This window comes from Haemorhous mexicanus, chromosome 6 (genome assembly GCF_027477595.1).
Source record: "Haemorhous mexicanus isolate bHaeMex1 chromosome 6, bHaeMex1.pri, whole genome shotgun sequence".
Lineage (NCBI taxonomy): Eukaryota > Metazoa > Chordata > Aves > Passeriformes > Fringillidae > Haemorhous > Haemorhous mexicanus.
In genome coordinates, this window is record NC_082346.1 from 39226447 (window position 1) to 39250316 (window position 23870).

The following is a 23870-nucleotide window of genomic DNA, read 5'->3' on the forward strand; positions in this document are numbered from 1 at the left end:
CATCCATCACTTGATATGATTGTTTTCTTTTCAGTCTTCTTAAGATGAAACTTGGTAAAGAAGGATTAGATTATATGAAAACAAAATGGCAATAATGATACCTAATGTTTAGTAAATGCTGTATTTTCTCTTATTCATGTGTTCAGAGATGGAGAGGAGTGCCACACCTCTTTCATGTGCACAACAGATTCAGTGTCAGACAAGGAAGAAGTTGGCAGGTTCATGAATACACTAAAGGAGGAGAGCAGCTGTTCAGCAACAAAACCTTCCTAGCAGAGCCTTTCAGCCAGTTGCTGGACCATTTGATGTGGTGCTTGTGAGAGTGGGTGCACGCACATGTAACTGGAAAGGCGGGAACACAGGAAAAAAACATAACAGTGGAAGCACTGGTTGTTATGTCAGCTAGGTAAATATGTAACTTTGCAAGTGATTAGTATTTTAGGATTTTACATATGAAAGAAACCCTTTCATGCTTTTTAGACACCAGATGAGAAAAATGTCTACGTTGTTGTTTATTGGTTCCCATAAAAACATATGCACTTAAGTTGTTCCTACTCTGCAGAGTAGTTGTCTTGACTGCAGTGTGTAAAATCTACAGATGGAGAATGGGAAGAATAGGTCTGTTATCCTGAATTGATACCAGAAAAGGGCAAAAGGAGAGAACTGCATATCTATTCAAGGCAATTATCATCTATTATGAAGACATGGCTGTTCTGCATTCTTCATGCAGGCTAAAGAGCCACGTACACTTTTGGTGAAAAAATAGAACACATGTGCAGGAACAATAGGTTTCTAGAGGATATATTCCATAGTTGTATTTCTTCACTGTTGTCAAGCTCCAAAGCTCATTCTTCACACCAAGGATTTAAATCTAAAGGTTTTGCAGTTTTTTCTTCAAAATTTGGGCAGAAATTACCTTAATAAAAGAGATGTGTACACCATAATGTCAAAAATTCTATTACATGAATAAATTTAGATTTGCATTTAAATGTACTCATATGAATCCATTAACTCATCTTACAATGACAACAAAAGATCTCTTTCCTGTTTATTGTAGATGGATAATAACTCGGGCTTTTATTTGGCAACACCTTTTAAGACATGTTTGCTTGAATGACTATTTTCATGGATATGTGTTTTAATGTAGCATGTAAAGTATTTGTCATAGGCATATAAAACCTATTTCAGAGTCACAGCTTAGAATCCAAGTTTCAGAAGTAAATGTTTACTGTTTTATTAACTTACTATGAGCTCAGTCTGAACTTTCCTAATGTGTCTCACCTGACTGAATACAGGATTCATAACACTGGGCAAAAGAATATAGCTCTGTATTTATTGAAGGCAATTAGCACCTATTAGGAAAATAATGGCCGTTCTGTGTTTTCCACACTGGAAAAAAAATAGAAGAGATGCATAAAATTTCGGTGAAAAAACTCAAACACATATGCACAAACAGTAATTTCCAGAAGAGGTATTTGTTTGGCTTTGTCCAGGATTCTGTCTCTCTAACCTTTGAGGCAAAATTCAGCTGCTCTTTTCAGCATACTTTTTTCCTAGCTCTCCCTTTACATGTGGGAAGAGAAATCACAAGAACATACAGTCCTATAATAATAGTAATTTGTCTTGGAACTATTGCAAGCTTGGTAGTTGGGAATATTCTTTCTGTGCATTAGATTAGCTATTTAAGATAATTTCTATATAAGGAAATAATTATTTATTTAGAAATAATGATAAATAATAATAAAAAATAATTATAATTTCTAGATAAGTAAAATACCTTAACATGGATAGTTGCAATAGTAGAAATCAGTATGATCAATGGTGTGATCACTTTGTAGTTGTAATCTGTTGCTAACACGAATGTCTTCCCTGCTCCTTCCCTTGGCATTTGTTGCCTTTAAATCTCCTCTGATGTTTGCAATTTAGAGGAATCTTCTCTTCTTGTGATATTAAAAAACTAAAATCTCTGACAACATTTTATTAGAGAAGGAAGGGTGCTTGCCCTATAAGAAAGACTGCTTTAGAACACAATGCTTAGTACTGTTTCTTTAGAAATGTTTTAGTATATTTTTCTCATAACATCTAAACTGTTACTATCTGATAGTACAATAACTTGGTTATTGAAATCACCTTGTTATGTTCAGGATTTGACCAGAAATACTGTAGTCAAAAGAAGCAATGTATTATTCATGCTTAGTTAGGTCAGCTGAACACATTTCAGCCTCACCGTGTTTGCAATCATCTTGACTAGTGTCACAATATTTTCCATCACCTCTCCCGAGGCACATTTAGCACCTTTTTTTTCCCCCCTTTTTAGAAAAAGAAATTCTCAATTATAGCTGTAAAGCAAACAGGCAACTGAAATCCACCCATTTCCTAAAGCTCTATTATCCCTGAGGCATCTGAAACAAAAACATATCAATACTAATTACTTAGCAGAAAGCAATCAAGAAAACCTTCTCACTCTCAAATCTCTGTTCTCCCTGTACTCCTATAACCAATGTGCCTCTAAACAGAGAAGCCTGATCTGTCTGAAAGCACACTGGGAGACATGGTGATAGCAAAAGCAAGCCTTCTTTATGACCTTGACCCCACGAGTCTTTTCTGGTATCTTCTTCTCACAGCCCTCTCCTGGTTTACCTGTGATAAGTGTAATCTCTTCTCAGCAGCTCCCAGTGCTTCAACTCACTGATTTCAACAAGCATGCAAGCCACAGAAGAGGTGTTGTTCATACAAATCTGTCCTTTCCCTTCATCACACTGATGCCTGTACTGAAATGAGGCATCTTCAGTAAGTCCATGGGAACTGGTACCCAGCCCTGGAGCAGTACTGTTTGTGGGCGGCGCAGGATGCTGAGCAGGCTGCCTGGGGGGCTGCAGCAAAGGCTGCAGGGTGCTGCGGGTGCTTGGTGCTCTGCTGTGGCCAAGGCTTCTGCAAGGCTGGGCTAGAGCAGCCAGGGGCTTGGGACAGGAGGGAAAAGGGCCTCATTATAAGTAAAATAACAACCTGAAACAATCCTCGATTTCCTTCTTGATGTTCTCTATGTTGAGCTAGGCAATTGCTCCTCAGTGTTTAGGTTTCATTAGTGTATATATATATATACATTTGTAAGTGCTAAACCTACTCATGTTTAAAACTACCTAAGTTTTAGTTTTCTTTTTTCCTTTATTTTCCTGAAGTAATGAATACATGAGAGGTATCTGGCTAATCTTATTTCCCAGTTAATTTTTAAAAGAATAATTATGGATTCCATATTTTTTCTCAATCTCCCTCTCATGCTCTGTTAGATCTTTCTGCACTCATTTGGGATTTTCCAGTCCCTGGAAGTCACCAGGTTCATACCAGCAGAACGGAACACAGCAAGGCTTAGAAAAAAGCAGGTCTTCAAAGCACAAACACTGAATGTGTGAATTATGTGAATGCTTGATTTTGCACAAGCCAGGTTCATTGCAATCACTGATCATGCTCTTGATGTTTATATTGAAATGGTAATGATCCAAATTAATAAAAAATGGTGATCAATGTAGTATTTAATTTTAAAAATGAATAAAATATTTATTTAAGAAAACACAACCCCAAAACCCAAACCCCCAAACTAGAGCAAGGGTGGAGATGGGGAAAGGTAAAAAAAGGTGAGTTTTCTACCTGCCCTTTGTTTTGTCAGGTGTACTGATCAGAAAACTAGTAATGCTAGTTAGCTTTCCCCTCAATGCTATGGAATTGTGCAGACATGTGGGTCTCTTAGTAAGTAAATGCATTTATCTAAATGATTCCTATTAGAGACCAAATGGGCTCCCCTTAATAATTTTATATGATGGTGTGAGTATTTATGCTTCTATTTTGCCCTCTGTTCCTTTATACAAATGTTTTTACATGGAGCACGATGAATTAACATGAGCATAGACAGTAGAATAATTTCAAAGTGTGTGAAAATTTTCTCCCAAAGAAGGTGCTGTAGCACTGATTCTTAAACTTTTATGCAAAACAGTGCCTTTCCCTTGAAGTGAGACAGACCTGGCAGTTCTCCTGTTTAATGAGGGATGTTGGGGGAGAGGTCTGAAAACCAGCTTGTAGTAAAATAATATGTGCAGATTTCATGTTCTGCAACCACCAACTGCACATTGATTTTTGGTTCAGCACTCTGGTAAGATTGCTTGTTTTGCACTTCCAAGAGCTGCAGTGAAAGCAGTGATGGAGGAGTGAGGGCAATTAAGAAAATGCTGTACCCATGAGAAGTATGTGCATTGCTCATCTGATTTGTCGTTTGAAATCCACCAACTCCAGAAGCATGAGGAGATATGCATTTGCCTCCCATCTGGCTTCAGATCACTAGAATCAGAGGAAATTAATGTGCAGGCTACTAGAGATATACCAAGTGCTTACTTTATTTGTGTTTACAATCAGTCCTTGAAGTATGAGGATATTTCTAAGGGGAAATCTCCTACAGGAAAAGGCTTGAGCAACGATAGTCATTATAAATAACAAATGTTGGAAATCATTAATGACTTTCTTCTGAGTTTCTGAAGGTTTACTAAAATGTTTCTTTGAACTGCCTTTCTGTATAATTTACAAAACACTAACCTACCTAAATTATTAATAGTTTTTCATTATTATAGTTTATTTTTATGCCTTCTCTGAGTTACTGTGCTCCCTGTATTCTATTCAGTCATTGAAAGGGCTATTTGAAAGGTTTCTTCTGACAAATATTCACAAATATTTCTGAACAATTTTAATAAAATTTTATATTAAAATACCTTGATGGAGTTGCTTTAATTTATATTACTACTTCATTAGTGATATAAAATCTTTAAGTAGCCCTAGAAATCTAAATATTATGCTCTCATAAGGGCATAAAAGTACCTGTTTTCTCATGAATTTGCAATTTTCTCACCACTTTCCCTTTGAAACTTTATAAACCTTGCATGTCTTTTTAATATGCATCTGACATGACCTATGGGTGTATCTCTACCCAATGGTTTACATAAAACTGCAAAATTATAAATCTCATAGAGTCTAGGAAAAACACTATGTCGCTAATCTGCTTAGAACCCTTCTTGTTGGTTCATTGGACATAATTATTGATTTTTTTTGTAGCTTTATGCAAAATCAAGGGGTTTAATAAGCTCTGCAATACCATAGCAAGATGCCTACTGCAGCCTGACAGAACTTTTGTATGCTCCTGGAAGGCCACAAGCAAAGTGAGTTTCTGCACAGCAGTTTCCACTGATGATGGTGATCTGATGTGAAGAAATCTATATGAAAATCAATTTCTGGCTTCACAGTCTTCCTGTGTTACATTAATTTTTGGAGGACTATTTAGGATCAGAGGAAGAAGAATCAGCTGATCTAATTCTACCTGAAAACCTGTTTTTTTCTTTACACAAGGAGTGCTTTTGGAGCTGGTGGTGTGTCTGACCAGGGTAACATCACAGGAAACCACTGGTGCCTGTTGCCTTTTGTGTGGCTGCTGTGCATCCTTGTGAAGAGAGTCCCTCCACACTCCCTGCAGCCAATGACCCTGCAAGCTGTTTCCAACTGAGGCACTCCTCGCTGGCCTCGCACACTTCAGGGTTGAGCTTGCTGGGAAAAACTTCCTGCTATTCCCAGGCCTATTCACCTTGCTGAGCTTTTTTTAAAACTAAAATCAGGATCAAAGTAATTTCTACAGTCAATTCCTATATAAGAGATCTCCTACATGATGGAGCTTTACCAAAATTCTCTAATATTAACTGTTTATGGGAATTAATACCTAAGCAGAGTTTCAGAAGGATACAAATTTCCTTTAAATTTATGTTAAGCTAGGAAACCTCAAAAGTTTTTTTTGTTGTGTGAATATAAGCTTTTGATTCTGGTAAAGTTAAAGTGGGACTTTAACACTCCAAGGTATCTATTTTCAACAACTTCCCCCCTAAAACAACTCAAAATCAGGTAATTCAAATTAAAATTAAGTTCTGGATTTATGCTTGTTTAGCTTGCTTGTCTGTCCTTTATTTTTTAAACTAGCACATGACTGCAAAAACACTTGAGCAAATGCTGCGATTACAATGTCAAATAATTTTACATTTTTTTAATGTGGGCCTACCTAAGGTAAGTATTCTACAAATATTCTCGTGTAATGCGGTTTCTGTGCTAGGCTGCTCAGTCATATTTGACACAAAATGGTTTAGCTAGTTAGAATTTTCTCAAAAATTCAAATTTACAGGCAATGTGTCTTTATAAAGAATCTGACGTTATAAATCTTTTAATTTCCTAATTTTCAGATGAAAAACCTTAAGATGTGCATACAGTATGAAAAATTGCACAGAATGAACCATATTGTTATTAAATATTATGATTACAAATAGAACAGTCAAAACTTGGACTGTGCCAAGAATAAGGTTGCTAGTGAAATATTAATTCGTTCCTTTGTATGCAGACATATAAACGATCTTTAGTAATAAATGATGCACAGAATATGCATTTCTGCGTGCACAGAGATAAGGTGTACGTGTATGATGACCACAGATGTCCTGTTCCCTGCGGTGGATGGAACAGATTAGCACCTACTTATCAGCTCTTTTATGTATGCCACGGCTCACCTGCCACAGCCTGAGGAAACCCAGCTCCAGAGGCAGGAGCACAAAGCTCCTCAGCCCCATCCCTGACGGATTGGGGTTTACCTTCAATCCTAGAGGGCTCTGAGAGTGGGAGGGGGATTTCACCTCGGGCCAGCCATGTGGGGACCCCTCCGAGTGCCTGCGCTGCCTTGGGGGGCTTAACCTGACTGCCAGGGAGTCCAGTGCCTGGTGTGCCTGCGATGGAATGTCCTAGAGGGATTCCCAAGGTGTCCAGTGCTTGGTGTGCCTGCGATGGAATGCCCTAGAGCGACTCCTAAAGTGTCCAGTGCCTGGTGTGCCTGCGATGGAATGTCCTAGGGGGACTCCCAAGGTGTCCAGTGCCTGGCATGCTCTGAGAAGGAATGTCCTACACATTGTCCTACAAAGGTGGGTGTCCCACAAGCAGCCCCACTGCAGTGCTCTTTTTCTTTTTAATGATTAACAACGAAAGAAGCGCTGTGTTACACCAGCTAAACCTGGGAAATGTTGTGAAAAGTTATAGGCAGCCAGGCAGGAGAGGAGCTGGGGGCACAGGGTTGACCAAACCAGCATTTTGGCATCTCTTAATTCCATCCTGGTCAACCGCCAATTCCCTTCCTTGGAGGCATCGCTGCTGGCTGTAGGCTTAGTGTAGGCCCCACTCGGGCTGGCCGCCACCCGACAGAGCCGGTGGTCCGGGATCGAGCCCACGGCCGCCTGCACACCTCGGAGCCGCTCTCACGCTGGGGCGCGGCGGCGTCCCGGCCTGCGCCGCTGCCCGAGGCGGGATTCGAACCGCGGTCCCCCAGACTCGCGTCTCCCCGCGATACCCGCGCGGCCACCGGACCACGAGCGGGCGCGCGCCGCGCGCGCCCCCGCAGGGGCCAGGGAAGAAGGGGGAGGCGGGGCGGCGCGCGTGCGCGCGCAGCTGCGTGCCGGCCGCGCGCGCCCTCCCAGGCTTCCCAGGGAATCCAGCGACAGCAGGAAGAGGCTCTTTCCCGCGCACGCGCAGCTGGCCGGGCGGGCGCGCGCTGAGCCGCGGCGGCGGGAGGGAGGGGGGAGGGGAGGGAAGCTGCTGAGGTAAAGTTAGGGGGAGAGAGAGACTCCGTCAGCCAAGCGAGAGCCGGGGAGGCTCGGCGGCCGCCATTACTGAGCGCCGGGGAGAGAGCGGAGAGGCGGGACGGGGCTGCGGCGGCCGGGAGCGCTCGGGAGCTGCGGGCCGGAGAGCGGAGAGAGCCCCGCGGGGAGGAGAAGCCGCCGGGGGCGCCGGCGTGGAGAGAGCGTCCCGGGAATGCTGCCGCTCCCGCCGCCGCCGAGGAGCCGGATCCCGACGGCGCGAGGTGAGGGGAGGAATGCGGTCCCGTGGGAGCCGGCCCGGCCTGGAGCGGGGCGGCCGGCCCGGCAGGCGGAAGGGGAGCGGGGGGAGGAGGCGGCTGCAGCCCGGCGAGCCGGCGCGGCGGCCGCTGGCTGTAACCAGTTCGGAGGGTTGGGGCCGCGTGGGGAGCGGGCACCGGCCCCGCGCCCCCCGCCCGGCCCCCTCGGCCCCGCCGCACCACGGAGGGCAGGCGGGAAGGGCAGGGAGCGGGGTGCCTGGTCCCAGACAGGTGATGAAGGCCTGAGCAATGGGAGGGTCTGAGCCTGCTGTACGAGGCTGCCAGCTGGTCACGGCTCTCTAGGGAGGGAGGAAGGCAGGAAGGGGAGCTTCCCTGCTCCTCTCTTCTTCCTTCCTCATTCCCTTCTTCTGCCTAGTCCTTTAGCTTCCTCCCTTCTTTCCTTCCCACTGCCTTTCCCCCCTTTTCTCCTTTCTCTGTACTTATTTTCCTCTTCATTACTCCCTAATACTCATTCACGCCTTCTCTGTTCTTCGTCTACTAAATTTGAACAGTTGTCCATTCCCCTCCTCCTTCCTTTCACCTTCAAATATTGCTCGATATTAAATTTCAGAAAACTTCACTCTCCTAATGATGTGTGTGCATTTCTGTTTTTCCACCAGGTGGATTTTAAGGCTTTGGAATAGGTTAGCCAGTTGCAGTGTTGCAGCTTTCAAGCGTTTTGAATCCCTTCAACCAGCATAACCTTTAGACTCTCTCCACCCAAGGGAATCACCAGAGACATACAGATGTAATGCCATGGTGTTGTAGCTATAGGACATAAAGAGTATGAAACACTGCTTTAATTAAAAAAAAAGAAGCAGGGCTGTATAGTTATAAAAGGAAGACATACTTGTCACCTTCTCCCCACAATACACCCCACCCCTCTGTACCCCCCTCTTTTGCTCTCTCCAGTATCGCTTTTGATATCAGCGTGGAATATTTCCTTAATAAGTAGGAGGGGAACGATTTTAATCTAGACCAAAATAGGCCTGTGGGGGTATGTGTGTATTCTTTAGTTTAGTGTCATGCAGATAAACCGGTGGGTTTTTTTTTTTTCCTTAATAAAGATCCTTGACAGAAATTTGAAAACTCTACACTGCAGAGTAAAAGCAGCAGAGGGAGAGAGAACAGCATTAGTTGGTCAATTGGACGTCCATTTTAAACCTGTGCATTGAAGCCAGTTGCAGCACTGATGCTTACATACTTAATTCATAAAGAATGAGGAGTTAATTGGTGGCATTTTTGTCAGTTGTGCTGTCCTACCTTCTGAAGAGTCTTCCGCATGACAGTTGTTTTCAGCAGTGACATCAGTGACCAGAGTTAACTGCCTTCTGATACTTATTTATAGTGCATATCTGAAGTAAGGGCATTACAAATACTCATCCAGGTGCTTTTTTATAAGGGTTTACTTTCATTTTTTGTGCTGCTTTGAGAATTATTTTCAAGAAGTGCTAAAATTCTTAAAATTCTATTTATAGTACTCTACTAAAACTCTGTTACTAGAGCTCAAAAAGTATGATGGAAATGTAAGGGTTTTTTTAAAAGTCTGTAGTACCTAAAGTACGGGAAATTGTTTAAGCATTTGTTACCTTACCACTAACTTGTTTCAGCATAAGTTGCTTATAAGTGTGGAACATACTGAGCTTAAATAGCATTTCCTCCCAGAAGTATCCCTATCTAAAGCAGCTGCCATTGTTGTAAAATTGTAAATAATTGCAACCGAATGCCTACCTCTCCTAGTATAGGACTTTACTTTAGCTAAGGTGTTGCATGTGTAACATAATCCAATTAAATACTTTGGGTTCAGACTAAATTGTTTTAAAATGCTATATTTAGCACTAACAGAACCAAATGCTCCACATGTTTTTCAAGCTGTGTGCTTTCCTAAAACTGTAGGTGTTTTTTCCGTGTGCAGACTTCATAGAGAAGAAAAGCACTGATCATAATAATAGATTTTTCTGTGTAAGTTTCCCTGTTGGGACTTGCTATTTGAGTAGATGTGCAAAAATAATTCCATTATGTTTAATAAAGATTGTTAGCGTCAGCATCCTTCTATCTTAAGGCTTCCAAAAGTTCTTTCTTGACCCAAGATAAATCCCATGTACTGATATCCTTCAGGAATATTTCGCATAAAACTTCACAGAGCACTCCTCATTACTCCGTTTAGTAGGCTGCTCCGCGGTGTGTCCTTAGGATTCTGTGCAGAAGGTGTTTCTGGGGGGTGACGCGCCGCGACCTTCTCCGAGAGAGTGGCACTTTGGAAGGCAAACACCCATCGCGGAGTGCTGCTGGCCCGGTTGCGTCGGGCGAACTGAAAACAGCCCCGTTTGTGGCCATGACGTAGCCGTGCGAGCGAGCCCGTGGTGCATTCCTGCTCGGTGATAAGGCAGGAATGCTTTCCAGAGGGGCCTGCGTCCCGCGGCCGGGCAGGCGCTGCCGCCAGGGGGCTTTGTCCGCGCCGTGCCCGCGCCCCCCGCCCTCTCGGGGAGCGCAGCGCAGCTGGGGTGTCCCGCTCACCCTGGGAGTTCCGGATTAGCGCTCCCGGGGCTTTTTCCTCCCCTGGATCTGTGTTACGTCTCTCCTAATGGGCACACAAAATACTTAATCACTCTTTAATCACTTTTTGTTTGGTTGGTTCTTTTTTTCTTTTTTACCCTGAGAATTTTTAGCCTAAAGGTCAGTGTAAGTGAGCTGGAAGAGTATTGCATTTTATAGATTATTGTTTGAACCATATTATCACTTCCTTGATTTTACAGATTTGGTGAAATATTTAAAGAAAAACGAATTTGTAATTCCTAGTAAGAAAATCTGAAACAATTGTGAAGTTGTTTTGAATTTGCATGTCAACTGTGTTTTTCTAGTACATCTCTTGGAAAACAAAATAATTAATCTGTGGCTAGTTCTGCACATTACATTTTGTGGTAAATAAGAGTTGTTTCTTTGGCTTTGAGTTAATTCCCACGCATTTTTGCAGTTCTGTATCAGTTGACATTCAAACGTGACAGAAGAATGTTTGCATTTATAAAAGCAAAACCAATACCTACATGCACAATTTTTGGAAAAGTATATATAGTTGCATTTTGGCATTTATTTATTGAAGTTGGCTAATTTGTATGCAGAATATTGTTTTCTGCTTGTACATGCCGTTTCCCTTTCTCATTTAGTAATTTTAAAAAGGGGTTAACCAGGGTTGTTTTACACAGGTAGAAATGACACATGCAGCTTGTACAAGGTCAAAAAACAAACTAAGCTTTATGGTGTTGAGTCCTGGATTCTATACTGCAGTTGCTTATGAAGCAAAATAGTATGAAACGATCCAGATCTGTGGATCAGTAAAATTAGTTGTAGTTGCCCATACCAGGATGTAATTTTTTCTTGTTTGTTTTTCTCCCAGGAAATGAATTTTAGCCCTTTTTCTGTCCTTACTTTGATCCCTCCTTCTTTGTTTGCTTCCTTTTCTTTCTTCTATTTTTATAAGTTTTTTTATGGATCCCCTTTGCAAAATTTCTCTATTGGTTCTTTTGTGTTTTTCCTGAGTATCTCCATAAATAAGGCTGATTGGGAGACTTGCCCTAAGAAACTTCTCTGACCACTCTGCATGTTTTTGGTTGGAGCTTATCCTGTGCAAAAAGAATTAAGAATTTATTTCTTCTGTAATCTTGCACTTTCCTTCCGTGTTAAAATACAGGCTTTGAAACTATATTGAATGCTTTCAGATAGTCAAAAATCTGAAAATAAGTAACTTGAGAGGCCTGAGTTCAGAATACTGCTGTGCTGGTAATTTAAACCTTTACACTTTACCTCTTTATTGTACCTTGATTTAATTTATGTAGGATGGTTTGTTTTTTCTCTTGTCAGTTTTTTTTTTTTTTTTTTGTTTTTTTTTTTTTTTTTTTTTGTGGAGAGCAATAATGATAATAGAAGCCCTGGGACTGCTAGATTCCACCTAAAACAGGATGTTTTGAGTTCATAAATAATATTTAGGCTCTGGTTTAATTTTGAGTAATACATAGACAGTCTTCAGTGCATTATTAATAGAAGACATTTATGGAGCTTAGTATGAACTAAGAGCTTTAAACTTATGTTTTTAAACACAGTTTTTTTGTTGCTTTATAATATGAAGTTGGCTAGTTGAGGTTTCTCTCTTTTTTTATTTTTAATACACTGATTACTTTGCTTTTGTATGGAGAGAATTATCTAGGCTACAGAACTCCTTTAGGGATTATAGTTGGCTGTCATACTAACTGAATGTGAAATGAACAGCAGTTGGAGTCATCCATTCTCATCCTTCATTTCCCTAGCACGATTAATCAGCATACCACTTGAACTGAATTTCTTTTCAGCCAGAGGATCACTGTTGTCCTTTACTGTCTTGCTGTTGCTTGGTTGAGCTTAATTTCTGATAAGCAATCTCAATAATGGTTTTTCTCATGTTGGCTGATACTTGGGTAATTGTTGTGTTTACCATTATTTATAAATGAGATTTCAAGTATGGTTAGTTAAGGTTACCAGCAGTTGTGAAGGCAGGGATATTGGTGTGTTTGTAAAATGGACAGGACACATTGCGTTAGGACCTCAGCAGATTTAAATGATTTGAAATTGTTGATGAGGTGACATTGGTATACTTTGGTTTCATTTCTAAAATAGATTTTCACCTGAAGGGAAGATTTGTTATACTTGCTTGAGTGAAAAAGATAACTCTTGGTAAATGCTGAATGAGAAATGACAATGTTACATTAAGGTATATCAACATCTTTTTTTTCTAACTGGTTGTTAGAAGGGAAAGCAGTGGAATTCTTACTCTGTTTTGGCTAGGGCTATAGTTACTGATGTGCTGATAGATCTCAGATGTTAGGTATTGTAGTAAATGTTTTCCAGTGCCAGGCTTTGGTTCTCAAAAAGTATGAAGTGAGGAATGAGTTGGTATAAGAACTTGGTGTCTATAGTAACTTGAATCTGGAGCTGTAACTTTCTTGGAGTCATGATCCATGTATTTTGGGTGCACAACACTTTGAAACTCATCCTCCAGACCATTTCAGTGACAACTAATGTGTTCGAATTTACTTGGTGACCTGCTGGAGGTTACAGTAAGTTTCTTTTGGTGTATTCTTATACCTTGTGAAGCAGAGTAGGCTGTGATGGGCCTTTTATTCACTTGTGCTTCTTTTTGCTTGGCCAGGTAATTTACAAACACAGTTGCAAGATTGAAACTAACCCCAGAAAATACTGATCCATAAACTGTTGTGTCTAGGCAACACTACTGAGTGAGTAAAGGATTTGTGGAAAACACCCTTTATTTTCCCTGTTTAGGCAGACTGCCTAAATAGTTGATGGTCATAAGCAATTCTGTGGACTCTTTCAGACAACATTTTTGCTTCAGCCATGTTAGGCCTAAAACATTTGTAGGTTCAGAAAGCAATTTTGGAGGGTATTGAGAAATACTCAAGGGTGTTTATCTGTAAGTGATTTTCTTGACTATGGACTCATCTACAAGTTCCTGTGCAGCCACAATTACTTAATACTGATGGATGATTAATTCTTCAAGTATTTATTACTTGCTAATAATATGGCATTCTATTCTAGTGTTTAGAGTTCAGCTGGGAAGACTTTGGGAAACATGTACTTGTAAATAGGCCTTTCTCTGGTGTCTTAATGTTTCTCACTGATGTTGAGGGGGCCTGTGTTTGAGCATTCCCTTGTGGCAGTGTCTCTCAAGCCTCAGATGCATTCTTGCAAGTGGAGACACTTTTCTCTCACTCTGTCTACTCTTCCACATACTCAGTTCTTCAGAGTTCCATTGTGTTTTTCTTCATGAGCAAGTATCTGCTCTGCTCAGCTAGCTGTGGATGTAGAGGAGTGCCACAGCTTGGAGGTAAGGGCAGGGAATAGGACTTACTGCCTGTCTTCTCTATCAAGTGATAGAATTTAGCACTGAAGCTCAGCCAGGCTTAATGCAGGACTGATAGACTGTTGCCTATTGATTTTGGTGTTGTTTGGTACCACCAGATTAGTTACTGTTGTATTGGTATATTGTTTATATATTGGTATATTGTTTATGAGTATTAGTAAGCCTTTTTGTCCAAAAGAAAATATACTAGAGACAAGTGAATATTATTCCCAAAGCCAAGTGAAATTATTAAGAGTATAATTGTAAAAGGAAAAACAAGAAATAGTTCTGTTTTGATGTAATATTTAGCACATATACAGCATGGTGCTGCATCTTGCTTAACAATGACACCTTTCCTTAGTTGAAAATGGCTTACATAATATTCCAGTGCAAGTGTCTCAAGTTCCTTTCCTGTTCTGCATCGTAGTGTATGGATCACCGGCCTGGCTAAGTCTGGGTTTTATGTGGATGCAAAGGGGAGAAAAATGGAGGAGAGTTCTGTTATTGATTACTTTATAGTAGCATGCCTGCAGTGAGATCAGCACTTAAAAGGGTTATATTAATAATTTGTACCCTAGTTGTGAATTCAAAATCTTCAAATACAATTATATTTTCAGTTGATAATTTGTCACAGTTTGTGAGTCCTTTTAATTTAGAAGTGGTGTACTACAGGTAAAAGGGTTTTGAGCTAGACTGTACTTTTTTCCTATTAATAGAATATATATATATAGACATATATTTGTTTAATATATTTTGTACTTATGACTATACCAACTTTGTCTTGCAAACCTATGTTCTAAATACTTTTGAATTCCAAATTATTCTACAAGTGATTAGTGATTTTTATAGCTCATATTTTATACGTTATCTGAGAAACTACATTATTTTTTTTCATAACAGGCTTCTGCAACCTAGGTATTGTTGAAGTATCAAGTTGAAATTCAAATCACAATCACTTATGAACTCTACTCTCTCTCAAATATTAATAGGTGTGCTTAGAGGATTTAAACCCTCCAAATTTAGACAAAGACCAGCTTGAGTTTTGTTAATGGGTTTAAAATAAGGAAAACAATCCTCATGCATAGATGAAGTGTTAAACCTTCTCTGATTGCTGCTTCTCTCTTCATAAACTTGAAACTTTAAATGGTTCTTATTTTTTGTTTTCAGATCCCTCAGGGAAGGACTTACTGAAGGGCACTGTTTAAATGTATGACATTACTGCAGGAAGATCGCAGCAGGAGAGTCATCTTGCTTTGCACCTCTTTCCTAAGGGTAAGTTTGGGCTTTAGGCCTTTATAACGTGTTTTAAGGTGGGTAAATAACTACAAACTGCTACCTTATTTTCTTTATAACTACACTTGGAAATCTACAAGTCTGTAAAGACCAGGTCCTACAGTGCATCTGTAGATGGTCAGAGATTGTTCCTGCAGTGATGTCAGATGCTTTGTATTATTTTCAATCCTAAGATTGAAATTAGTTGGAGAGATCAAAGAACCCCTCCTTTGAATCTGTAACAAAGGTGGGGGGGAGGGTTAGATGAATCGTAGTGTTTACAATTTGTTATAATTGAATTAGGCAGATTGAACTAAGATAATGGAACGAATTTACAATGAATTTCCAGTGTGCATGCTTTAAAACAGTGCAAAATGATAAAGTAAATTTACATTAGTGGTATAGTGAAATGGAAAATCTTCCATTTGGAGAACAGTTTAATGATGATTACATATTAAATGTGAAGCCATTATAATGTCAGATTTTTACCAGTTTTATTACTTAATTAACATAGATTTCATTCTGTGACTTTGTACAATCAGTGCAAAGTAGGAACTGTATTTAAAAAAAAAAACAAACCAAAAAAACCCCAAAACCCACGCTGGTTTTAAATATCTTTAGTAATTCAGCTTCTACTATGGTTAAAATATTTCATGTCAGAACTTTAATGAGGGACTGATGTGTTTGTTCTCCCTTTGTCAGTGTCCCCCTTCACTCTTTGTATTTACTTGCTTGAAAATGTATTCATTTAACAAAACCTTTTGTAGATGGAGGAGGAACAACTTTTGCTTCTGAGGATGTAGAGTATCTGAAAGTATTGATTGTTTCTTATAAACTAATTGCAAATTGACAGTGTCTTCCTGATGAAATGAAGTAATCATGTGGATGAAGATTTTTGTGTTCTAGTTTAGTCCACATGAAATCTGTATTGTGCTGTGGCAAACAGAAAACATTTTATAGTGGAAGTGCTGACTGAATTTCTCATTCTAGCAGTTTGAATGATGCTACTATGATAAGCTTTGCTTTAGAAAGAAAACACTGGGTTTATTTATAGTAATATAAATACTGCTTGTAAAGGATGTTATTTTTGCTAAGTATTTTTATTCCTGGAGCCATTTTCTGTTAGGTCCAAATTCTGTGTTTTAAGAATATAATAAACACAATGGAAACAGCGAGAAGCAAAATTTAAAATGCGACTTGTCTTTCTGAATGGGTCTTTGAGTAATCTGATTTAACTGAAAAAGAATTCTAAAATCTGGCATAAAAGTTTCAGTTTTTGCAATATAAAAGCTCTTGAGTATAAAAATTAGTTGTTCTTCTTCATTTTGTAATGAAGTTGATACTTTCTTCCTAAAACAAGTAGTTTCCTTTTCTTTGTTTTCCATAATGAACAGCTGGCTTTATGTATGTAGTTTGTATTTTATTTTTTGGTTACTTAATTGTTGCCAAGCAGGACAAAGTATATAACACTAAAATTTCAGTATTGATGCTTGTTATACTTTCATTCTGATAAGGACTATTTTTAGGTTTATTTCAGTACATTTGTGTTGTTACTTTGTACTCTACAAATGTAAAAGAAAATATGTTAAGTACAATGGTATCTGCCTTTCTTTTGTAGTGCCATGTAATAGTTGTCCTTTTACCAAGAAAATGAGAGGTATTTTTATAAAAATATTTTCAGAGAGGATAGAACAGTGTAGGTTGGAAGAGACCTCTGAATGTCCTCTTGTCCAGCCTCCCTGCTCAAGCAGGGTCACCTAGGGCAGGTTGCCAAGATCTGTGTCCAGGTGTCTTTTGAATACCTTTAGTGCGGGAGCCTTTACAACTTCCCTGGGCAAACTAGGCCAGTGCTCAGTCACCCACACAATAAAAAAGTGTTTCCTGATGTTCATATGGCATCTTCTGTATTTTAGTCTGTGCCCGTGTCCTCCTGTCGTGTTCCTGGGCACCACTGAAAAGAGTCTGGCTCTGCCTTCTTTTCACCTTTCCTCCAAATATTTGTACACATTGATGAGATCTTCCCTGAGTCTTCTCTTTGCCAGGTTAAACAGTCCTAGCCTTTTATTAAATGAGAGCTGCTGTGGTGCTGTCTGTATTCTCCAGTAGTTCTGTATCTCTACTGTACTGTGGAACTGGACGCAGTGCATCAGGTGTGGCCTTACCAGTGCTGCAAAGGGGGGAAGGTTAACCCTGTCGGTTAACCTGTAGCTGGCACTACTTTGTCTAATGCTGCCCGGGGTGCTCTTAGCCTTGTTTGCCACAGGTGCACACTGCTGGGTGGTGCTCATGTCCTCTGGGATCCCTAGGTCGCCCTCTGGACAGATGCCCTTCAGGCAGCTGGCTCCAGCATGTCCTTGTACATAGGCTTATTCCTCCCTGCAGGCAGGAATGTATCATTTGCTCCTCCTAATTTTTTCATCAGCAAACTTGATGAGGATACATTCTTCCCCATCATCCAAGTTATTAATGAAGATACTGAACAGTATTGGACCCAGTACTGGCCTGCAGAGTGCACTGCTGGTTACTGGCCCCCAAGCAGATTTCATGCCACTCATCACCATCTGGTGGGACCAGTCATTTGGGTACTCAGTTTTTTCTGTCTTCCTCATAATGTAATTGATCCAAAACCCACAAATGCATTTCCACTTCCAGTATGCTTGCATGGAAAGTCTTCTGATAATAACTGAGAGTTAGTGGTGATTGTTATACTTGATGACAGCTTCAATAAAGCCACTGGAACCTTGTAGTAATTCTGTGAAACTCTGAATGTAGATAGAGTAGTTTTTGTTTCCAATTAATAGAAGTTTGTTTTTTTTCATGGAGACAGAATGAAGGAAACAACATTGTAGTCTTAAAATCTGTACATAAGTCCTACTCTTAGTATTTGTATGATATTTGTGTTTTTCTGTAGAATTCATGTTCGAAACATTTCCTTAAAAGCAATTTGCTGTTAGTATACAAATCAAATAGTCTACATCTGGATACAGGTAGCTGAGGCATGTGGCCAACTGCCTGCTTTTACAGCTACTTGTTTTGAAATTTCCTTTACTGCAACCTAAGCTTAAACCTACAAATGCACACAAAAGTAATGTTATTCTTACAGATGAGCATGATATCTAGTGAAAATTTGAGTGTGAATAGAAGTGCATGAATATTGGGTTGGGTTTAGAGTCTTTATGTTGTATTTTTGCTTTTTTGTGCCCAGTATTTGTAAGCTAAGGAGGAGAACAGTGGTTTGGGTGTGGGTTTTCTTTTTTTTTGTAGAAGTATGCTGCTCAGCTATCAAAACAGCTGACAAAGTACTACTAAACTGTGCCTAAAATCTGTTTATTTTAAAATCTGTAGTATAAATAGCATTAGCATTACTCAATTATGAATTTATGATCACATTCAAAGTAGTTGTAGAATTTTCATATATACAAAAAATCAGGGTCATCAAGCACAAGTGCTTCTTAAAATCTCTTTTCCCTCATGAATATTACAAAGTAATACCTGCAATCTTGATTTTTTTCCTCTGTATTTTTTAGGAAGATGATGCTCCTTGTCCAGGTTATCTGAGGTTCTCTTAATCACAAGCTGAAGCAGGAACATCTGAAGGCAATTTCTGGAACCCTGGATATACAATTCAAATTTGTAGGAACCTTTTCCAGAATGAAAACCACATACAGTTACCTTGATAATTGCAAAAGGATGAGAGGAAAGTTATGATGGCAAAAAACAAAGAGCCACGCCCCCCATCTTATGCTGTTAGTGTTGTTGGACTGTCTGGAACTGAAAAGGATAAAGGTAATTGTGGAGTCGGAAAGTCATGTTTGTGCAATAGATTCGTTCGTTCAAAAGCAGATGAATATTATCCTGAGCATACCTCTGTGCTTAGCACAATTGACTTTGGAGGAAGAGTTGTTAACAATGATCACTTTTTGTACTGGGGTGACGTAACACAAAGCGGCGAGGATGGAATTGAGTGCAGAATTCATGTAATTGAGCAGACTGAGTTCATTGATGATCAGACTTTCTTGCCTCATCGGAGTACAAATTTACAACCGTACATAAAACGTGCAGCTGCCTCCAAACTGCAGTCCGCAGAAAAACTAATGTACATTTGCACAGATCAGCTGGGCTTGGAGCAAGACTTTGAGCAAAAACAAATGCCTGAAGGGAAATTAAACATCGATGGGTTTTTATTGTGCATTGATGTAAGCCAGGGATGCAATAGGAAGTTTGATGATCAGCTTAAATTTGTGAATAATCTTTATATCCAGCTCTCAAAATCTAAAAAACCCATAATAATAGCGGCAACAAAATGTGATGAATGTGTGGATCATTATCTGCGAGAGGTTCAGGCCTTTGCTTCAAATAAGAAGAACCTTGTGGTCGTGGAAACATCAGCAAGATTCAATGTCAATGTTGAAACATGTTTTACTGCACTGGTACAAATGATGGATAAAACTCGTGGTAAACCTAAAATAATCCCCTATCTGGATGCCTATAAAACTCAAAGACAGTTAGTTGTTACGGCAACAGATAAGTTTGAAAAACTTGTCCAAACTGTGAGAGACTATCATGCAACTTGGAAAACTGTTAGCAACAAACTGAAAAACCACCCTGATTATGAGGAGTACATAAATTTGGAAGGAACAAAAAAGGCCAAAAATACATTTTCAAAACACATAGAGCAACTTAAACAGGAACATATTAGAAAGAGAAAAGAAGAATACATTAATGCATTGCCAAGAGCTCTTAATACTCTTCTATCAAATCTTGAAGAGATTGAACTTTTGAGCTGGTCAGAAGCCTTGAAGGTAATGGAGAAAAGGCCTGACTTCCAGTCCTGTTTTGTAGTGCTTGAAAAAACACCCTGGGATGAAACTGACCACATAGATAAAGTGAATGACAGAAGGATTCCATTTGACCTTCTCAATACCCTAGAGGCAGAAAAAGTTTATCAAAACCATGTGCAGCATCTTATATCCGAAAAAAGGAGGGTTGAAATGAAAGAGAAATTCAAAAAGACTCTTGAGAAAATCCAGTTCATTTCACCCGGACAGCCATGGGAAGAAGTTATATGTTTTGTGGTGGAGGATGAAGCATTCAAATACATAACTGATGCAGATAGTAAGGAAGTGTATGCTAGGCATCAGAGGGAGATTGTTGAAAAAGCCAAAGAGGAGTTTCAGGAAATGCTTTTTGAACATTCAGAGTTATTTTACGATCTGGATCTTAATGCAACACCAAGTACAGATAAAATGAGTGAAATTCATGCAGTTCTGAGTGAAGAACCTAGATACAAAGCTTTACAGAAACTTGCACCTGATAGAGAATCTCTTCTGCTCAAACATATAGGATTTGTTTATCACCCAACTAAAGAAACTTGTCTCAGTGGCCAAAACTGCATGGACATAAAAGTAGAAGAGTTGCTTGCCAACAGTCTTCTGCAACAAGACCACGGACGCTCAAATTTATACCATGATAGTGCCAACATTGATAAAATCAATCTTTTCATTTTGGGCAAAGATGGCCTTGCACAAGAATTGGCAAATGAAATTCGGACACAATCCACTGATGATGAATATGCATTAGATGGAAAAATATATGAACTAGATCTTAGGCCGGTTGATGCCAAATCCCCATACTTGCTGACTCAGTTGTGGACTTCAGCCTTCAAACCACATGGTTGTTTCTGTGTGTTTAACTCTATTGAATCACTGACTTTTATTGGGGAGTGCATTGCAAAAATAAGGGCTGAAGCATCTCAGATAAGGAGAGACAGGTATATGGCTAATCTTTCATTTACATTAATATTGGCTAACCAGAGGGACAGTGTTAGCAAGAATCTGCCTATTCTGAGACATCAGGGACAGCAATTGGCTAACAAGTTACAGTGTCCTTTTGTAGATGTGCCTGCTGGTACCTACCCACGCAAGTTTAATGAGGCCCAAATAAAACAAGCTCTGAGGGGAGTACTGGAAGCAGTTAAACACAATTTTGATGTTGTAAGTCCAGTTCCCACCATTAAAGATCTGTCAGAGGCTGACTTAAGGATTGTCATGTGTGCCATGTGTGGCGATCCGTTTAGTGTGGATCTTATTCTTTCACCTTTCCTTGATTCTCACTCCTGTAGTGCTGCTCAGGCTGGCCAGAATAATTCTTTAATGCTTGATAAAATAATAGGTGAAAAGAGACGTCGAATACAGATAACTATATTATCATACCATTCTTCCATTGGTGTAAGGAAAGATGAACTTGTTCATGGGTATATACTGGTCTATTCCGCGAAGAGAAAGGCATCCATGGGAATGCTTCGGGCATTTCTTTCTGAAGTTCAGGATACAATTCCTGTCCAGTTGGTGGCTGTTACTGATAGCCAGGCAGACTTCTTCGAGAATGAAGCAATCAAGGAGCTCATGACTGAAGGAGAACACATAGCAACAGAAATTACAGCTAAGTTTACAGCTTTATATTCATTATCTCAATATCATCGTCAAACTGAGGTTTTCACATTGTTCTTCAGTGATGTATTGGAGAAGAAAAATATGATTGAAAGTTCCTACATGTCAGACAGCACAAGGGAATCAACACATACAAGTGAAGATGTTTTTCCAAGATCTCCAAGGGGAGGTTCCCTTGACTATAATTACCCAGATTCAGAGGATGATGCTGAAGGACCACCGCCTTACAGTCCAATTGGTGATGATGTAAGGTTACTTCCAGCACCTAGTGATCGTTCAAAGTACCGACTGGATTTGGAAGGAAATGAGTATCCTATTCACAGTACACCAATCAATTGTCATGACCATGAACGCAACCATAAAGTGCCTCCTCCGATAAAACCGAAACCGCTCGTTCCAAGAACCAATGTGAAAAAACTGGATCCTAACCTCCTGAAAACAATTGAGGCAGGTATTGGCAAAAACCCCAGGAAGCAGCCTTCTCGAGTGCCTGCAGCACCACCGGAAGATACAGACCAATCTGACAACTATGCTGAACCTATTGACACGATTTACAAACATAAAGGCTTTGCAGATGACATCTATGCGGTTCCAGAGGATAGTCAGAATCGTATTATTAAAGTTCGAAACTCAGTTGTTATAAATACCCAAGGTGAGGAAGAAAATGGGTTTTCTGATAGAGTATCCAAAAGTCACGGGGAAAGAAGGCCTTCAAAATACAAGTACAAGTCTAAGACACTGTTCAGCAAAGCCAAGTCTTACTATAGGAGAACACATTCGGATGCAAGTGATGATGAGGCTTTTACCACCTCTAAAGGTAAAAGAAAAGGAAGGCATCGTGGAAGTGAAGAAGACCCACTTCTTTCACCTGTTGAAACATGGAAGGGTGGCATAGATAATCCTGCTATTACATCGGACCAAGAGTTGGATGAGAAAAAAATGAAAAAGAAACCCCACAAAGTAAAAGAAGATAAGAAGGTAAGTCAATTAATTTAAATTTTATTTACAACTGCTGTTGCATTGTAAAATGGGTGAGAAGAGACAAAATATGCAAGAGTTGCACCCTCCTTTGAAATAGGTGCTTTAAAATTTTCAAATGGTATTTGATTTTTTCTTTTGTCTTATTAAATTCCTATTAAGTTGCTTGGAACTAGCAAACCTTAGTGAGTGATATAGTTTGTCTATCAATATAGTCAGCTACTTAATAAATGTCAGTTATTTTCATCTCTACTTACATGTGGAGGCTTCCTTCCACTTGAGTAAGGTGATGTGGTTTTTTTTAAGGAAAAAGCTGCTTTGTGAGTTCTTGAGTAGAACCGGTTCTTTCAGTTGTTGCAATTTTTGCTGTTGGAATGAGGTTTAGGGCTGGTGAATGAAAGGAGTGATTTCTTTTTAATTCTTAGTTGTCTAGCTGGAACTCTAGAGCAAGTGCATAAAAAGAGAACCATATATAGTAGTTCTACTGACTGCTGCATGTTCCTAGTGTGGGCAAACAGGTAATCAAGTTGAAAGTTGTACTACCTTTATGGTTCTCTGTAAAAACATAATAAAGGGAACAAAACAGAGAAATAAAGGGAAAATAATAATGTTGCAGTTTACTTGAAAAATATTTCATCTTCATGCCTGAGAGTTAATTATTTTTTGACTGGCTTTGTGGTGTGGATTCTAGATGTACATTGTTTATAGTTTAGATTTTCATTTTAGGCCAGCAGTCATTGTGTTAGGTATAGTTTTGACATGAAATCAGGAGTGTTCCTGATCAGTTAGATATTTTCTTTCTTGTCTCAAAAGAATCTGACCTTTGTAATATTATATTTTGTAGCATTTTAAAAATGTCACTTTTTTAGCCTAAATTTGATGGTACTTGAAGAGCAGAAATAAGTTTTGTTAAAGTAGAGCATAGTTAAATTTAACTAATACATAAAATTTGTGCTGGTATGCAGCTGTGATTTGAATTACACATGACTTATTTAAAGGCCACTAAATTTTCTCAAGGCTTACTCATATGCATGGATAATGATGTCTTGTGGGTATAAAATCATATGGTTAAAAATACTTTGAAGTTATTCTTTTGGAGAAACTTAGATTTTTAAAAAAACTATAATTTATATACTTTTCATAGAATCATTGATAATATCCAGAGTTGAAAGGAACCCATAAGGATCATTGAGTCCAGCTTCTGGACTCCCTCTGCTTGAAATAATCTTTCTATATAGAAGTCAAAATGTAGTTGCATAATCTTCCTGCTGTTGCAGCTGTGTTCAGTTGAGAGCAAGTTACTCTGAGTTGAATATATTTATGTGTTAAACTGAGT

At 39.4% G+C, this 23870-nt stretch overlaps 1 protein-coding gene across 2 annotated transcripts in view; it reads left to right on the top strand.

Moving 5' to 3' along the window:
- The first annotated feature begins 7774 nt into the window (after positions 1–7774).
- Positions 7775–23870, top strand: part of ARHGAP5 (Rho GTPase activating protein 5) — a 47413-nt gene continuing 31317 nt past the window's right edge. For both annotated transcript variants that reach the window (XM_059849887.1, XM_059849888.1), the window contains exons 1-3: positions 7775–7915; positions 15003–15107; positions 18635–22534. In XM_059849887.1, coding sequence (XP_059705870.1) covers positions 18812–22534 — 3723 coding nt within the window. In that variant the 5' untranslated portion in view covers positions 7775–7915; positions 15003–15107; positions 18635–18811. The remainder of the gene's footprint in view (positions 7916–15002; positions 15108–18634; positions 22535–23870) is intronic.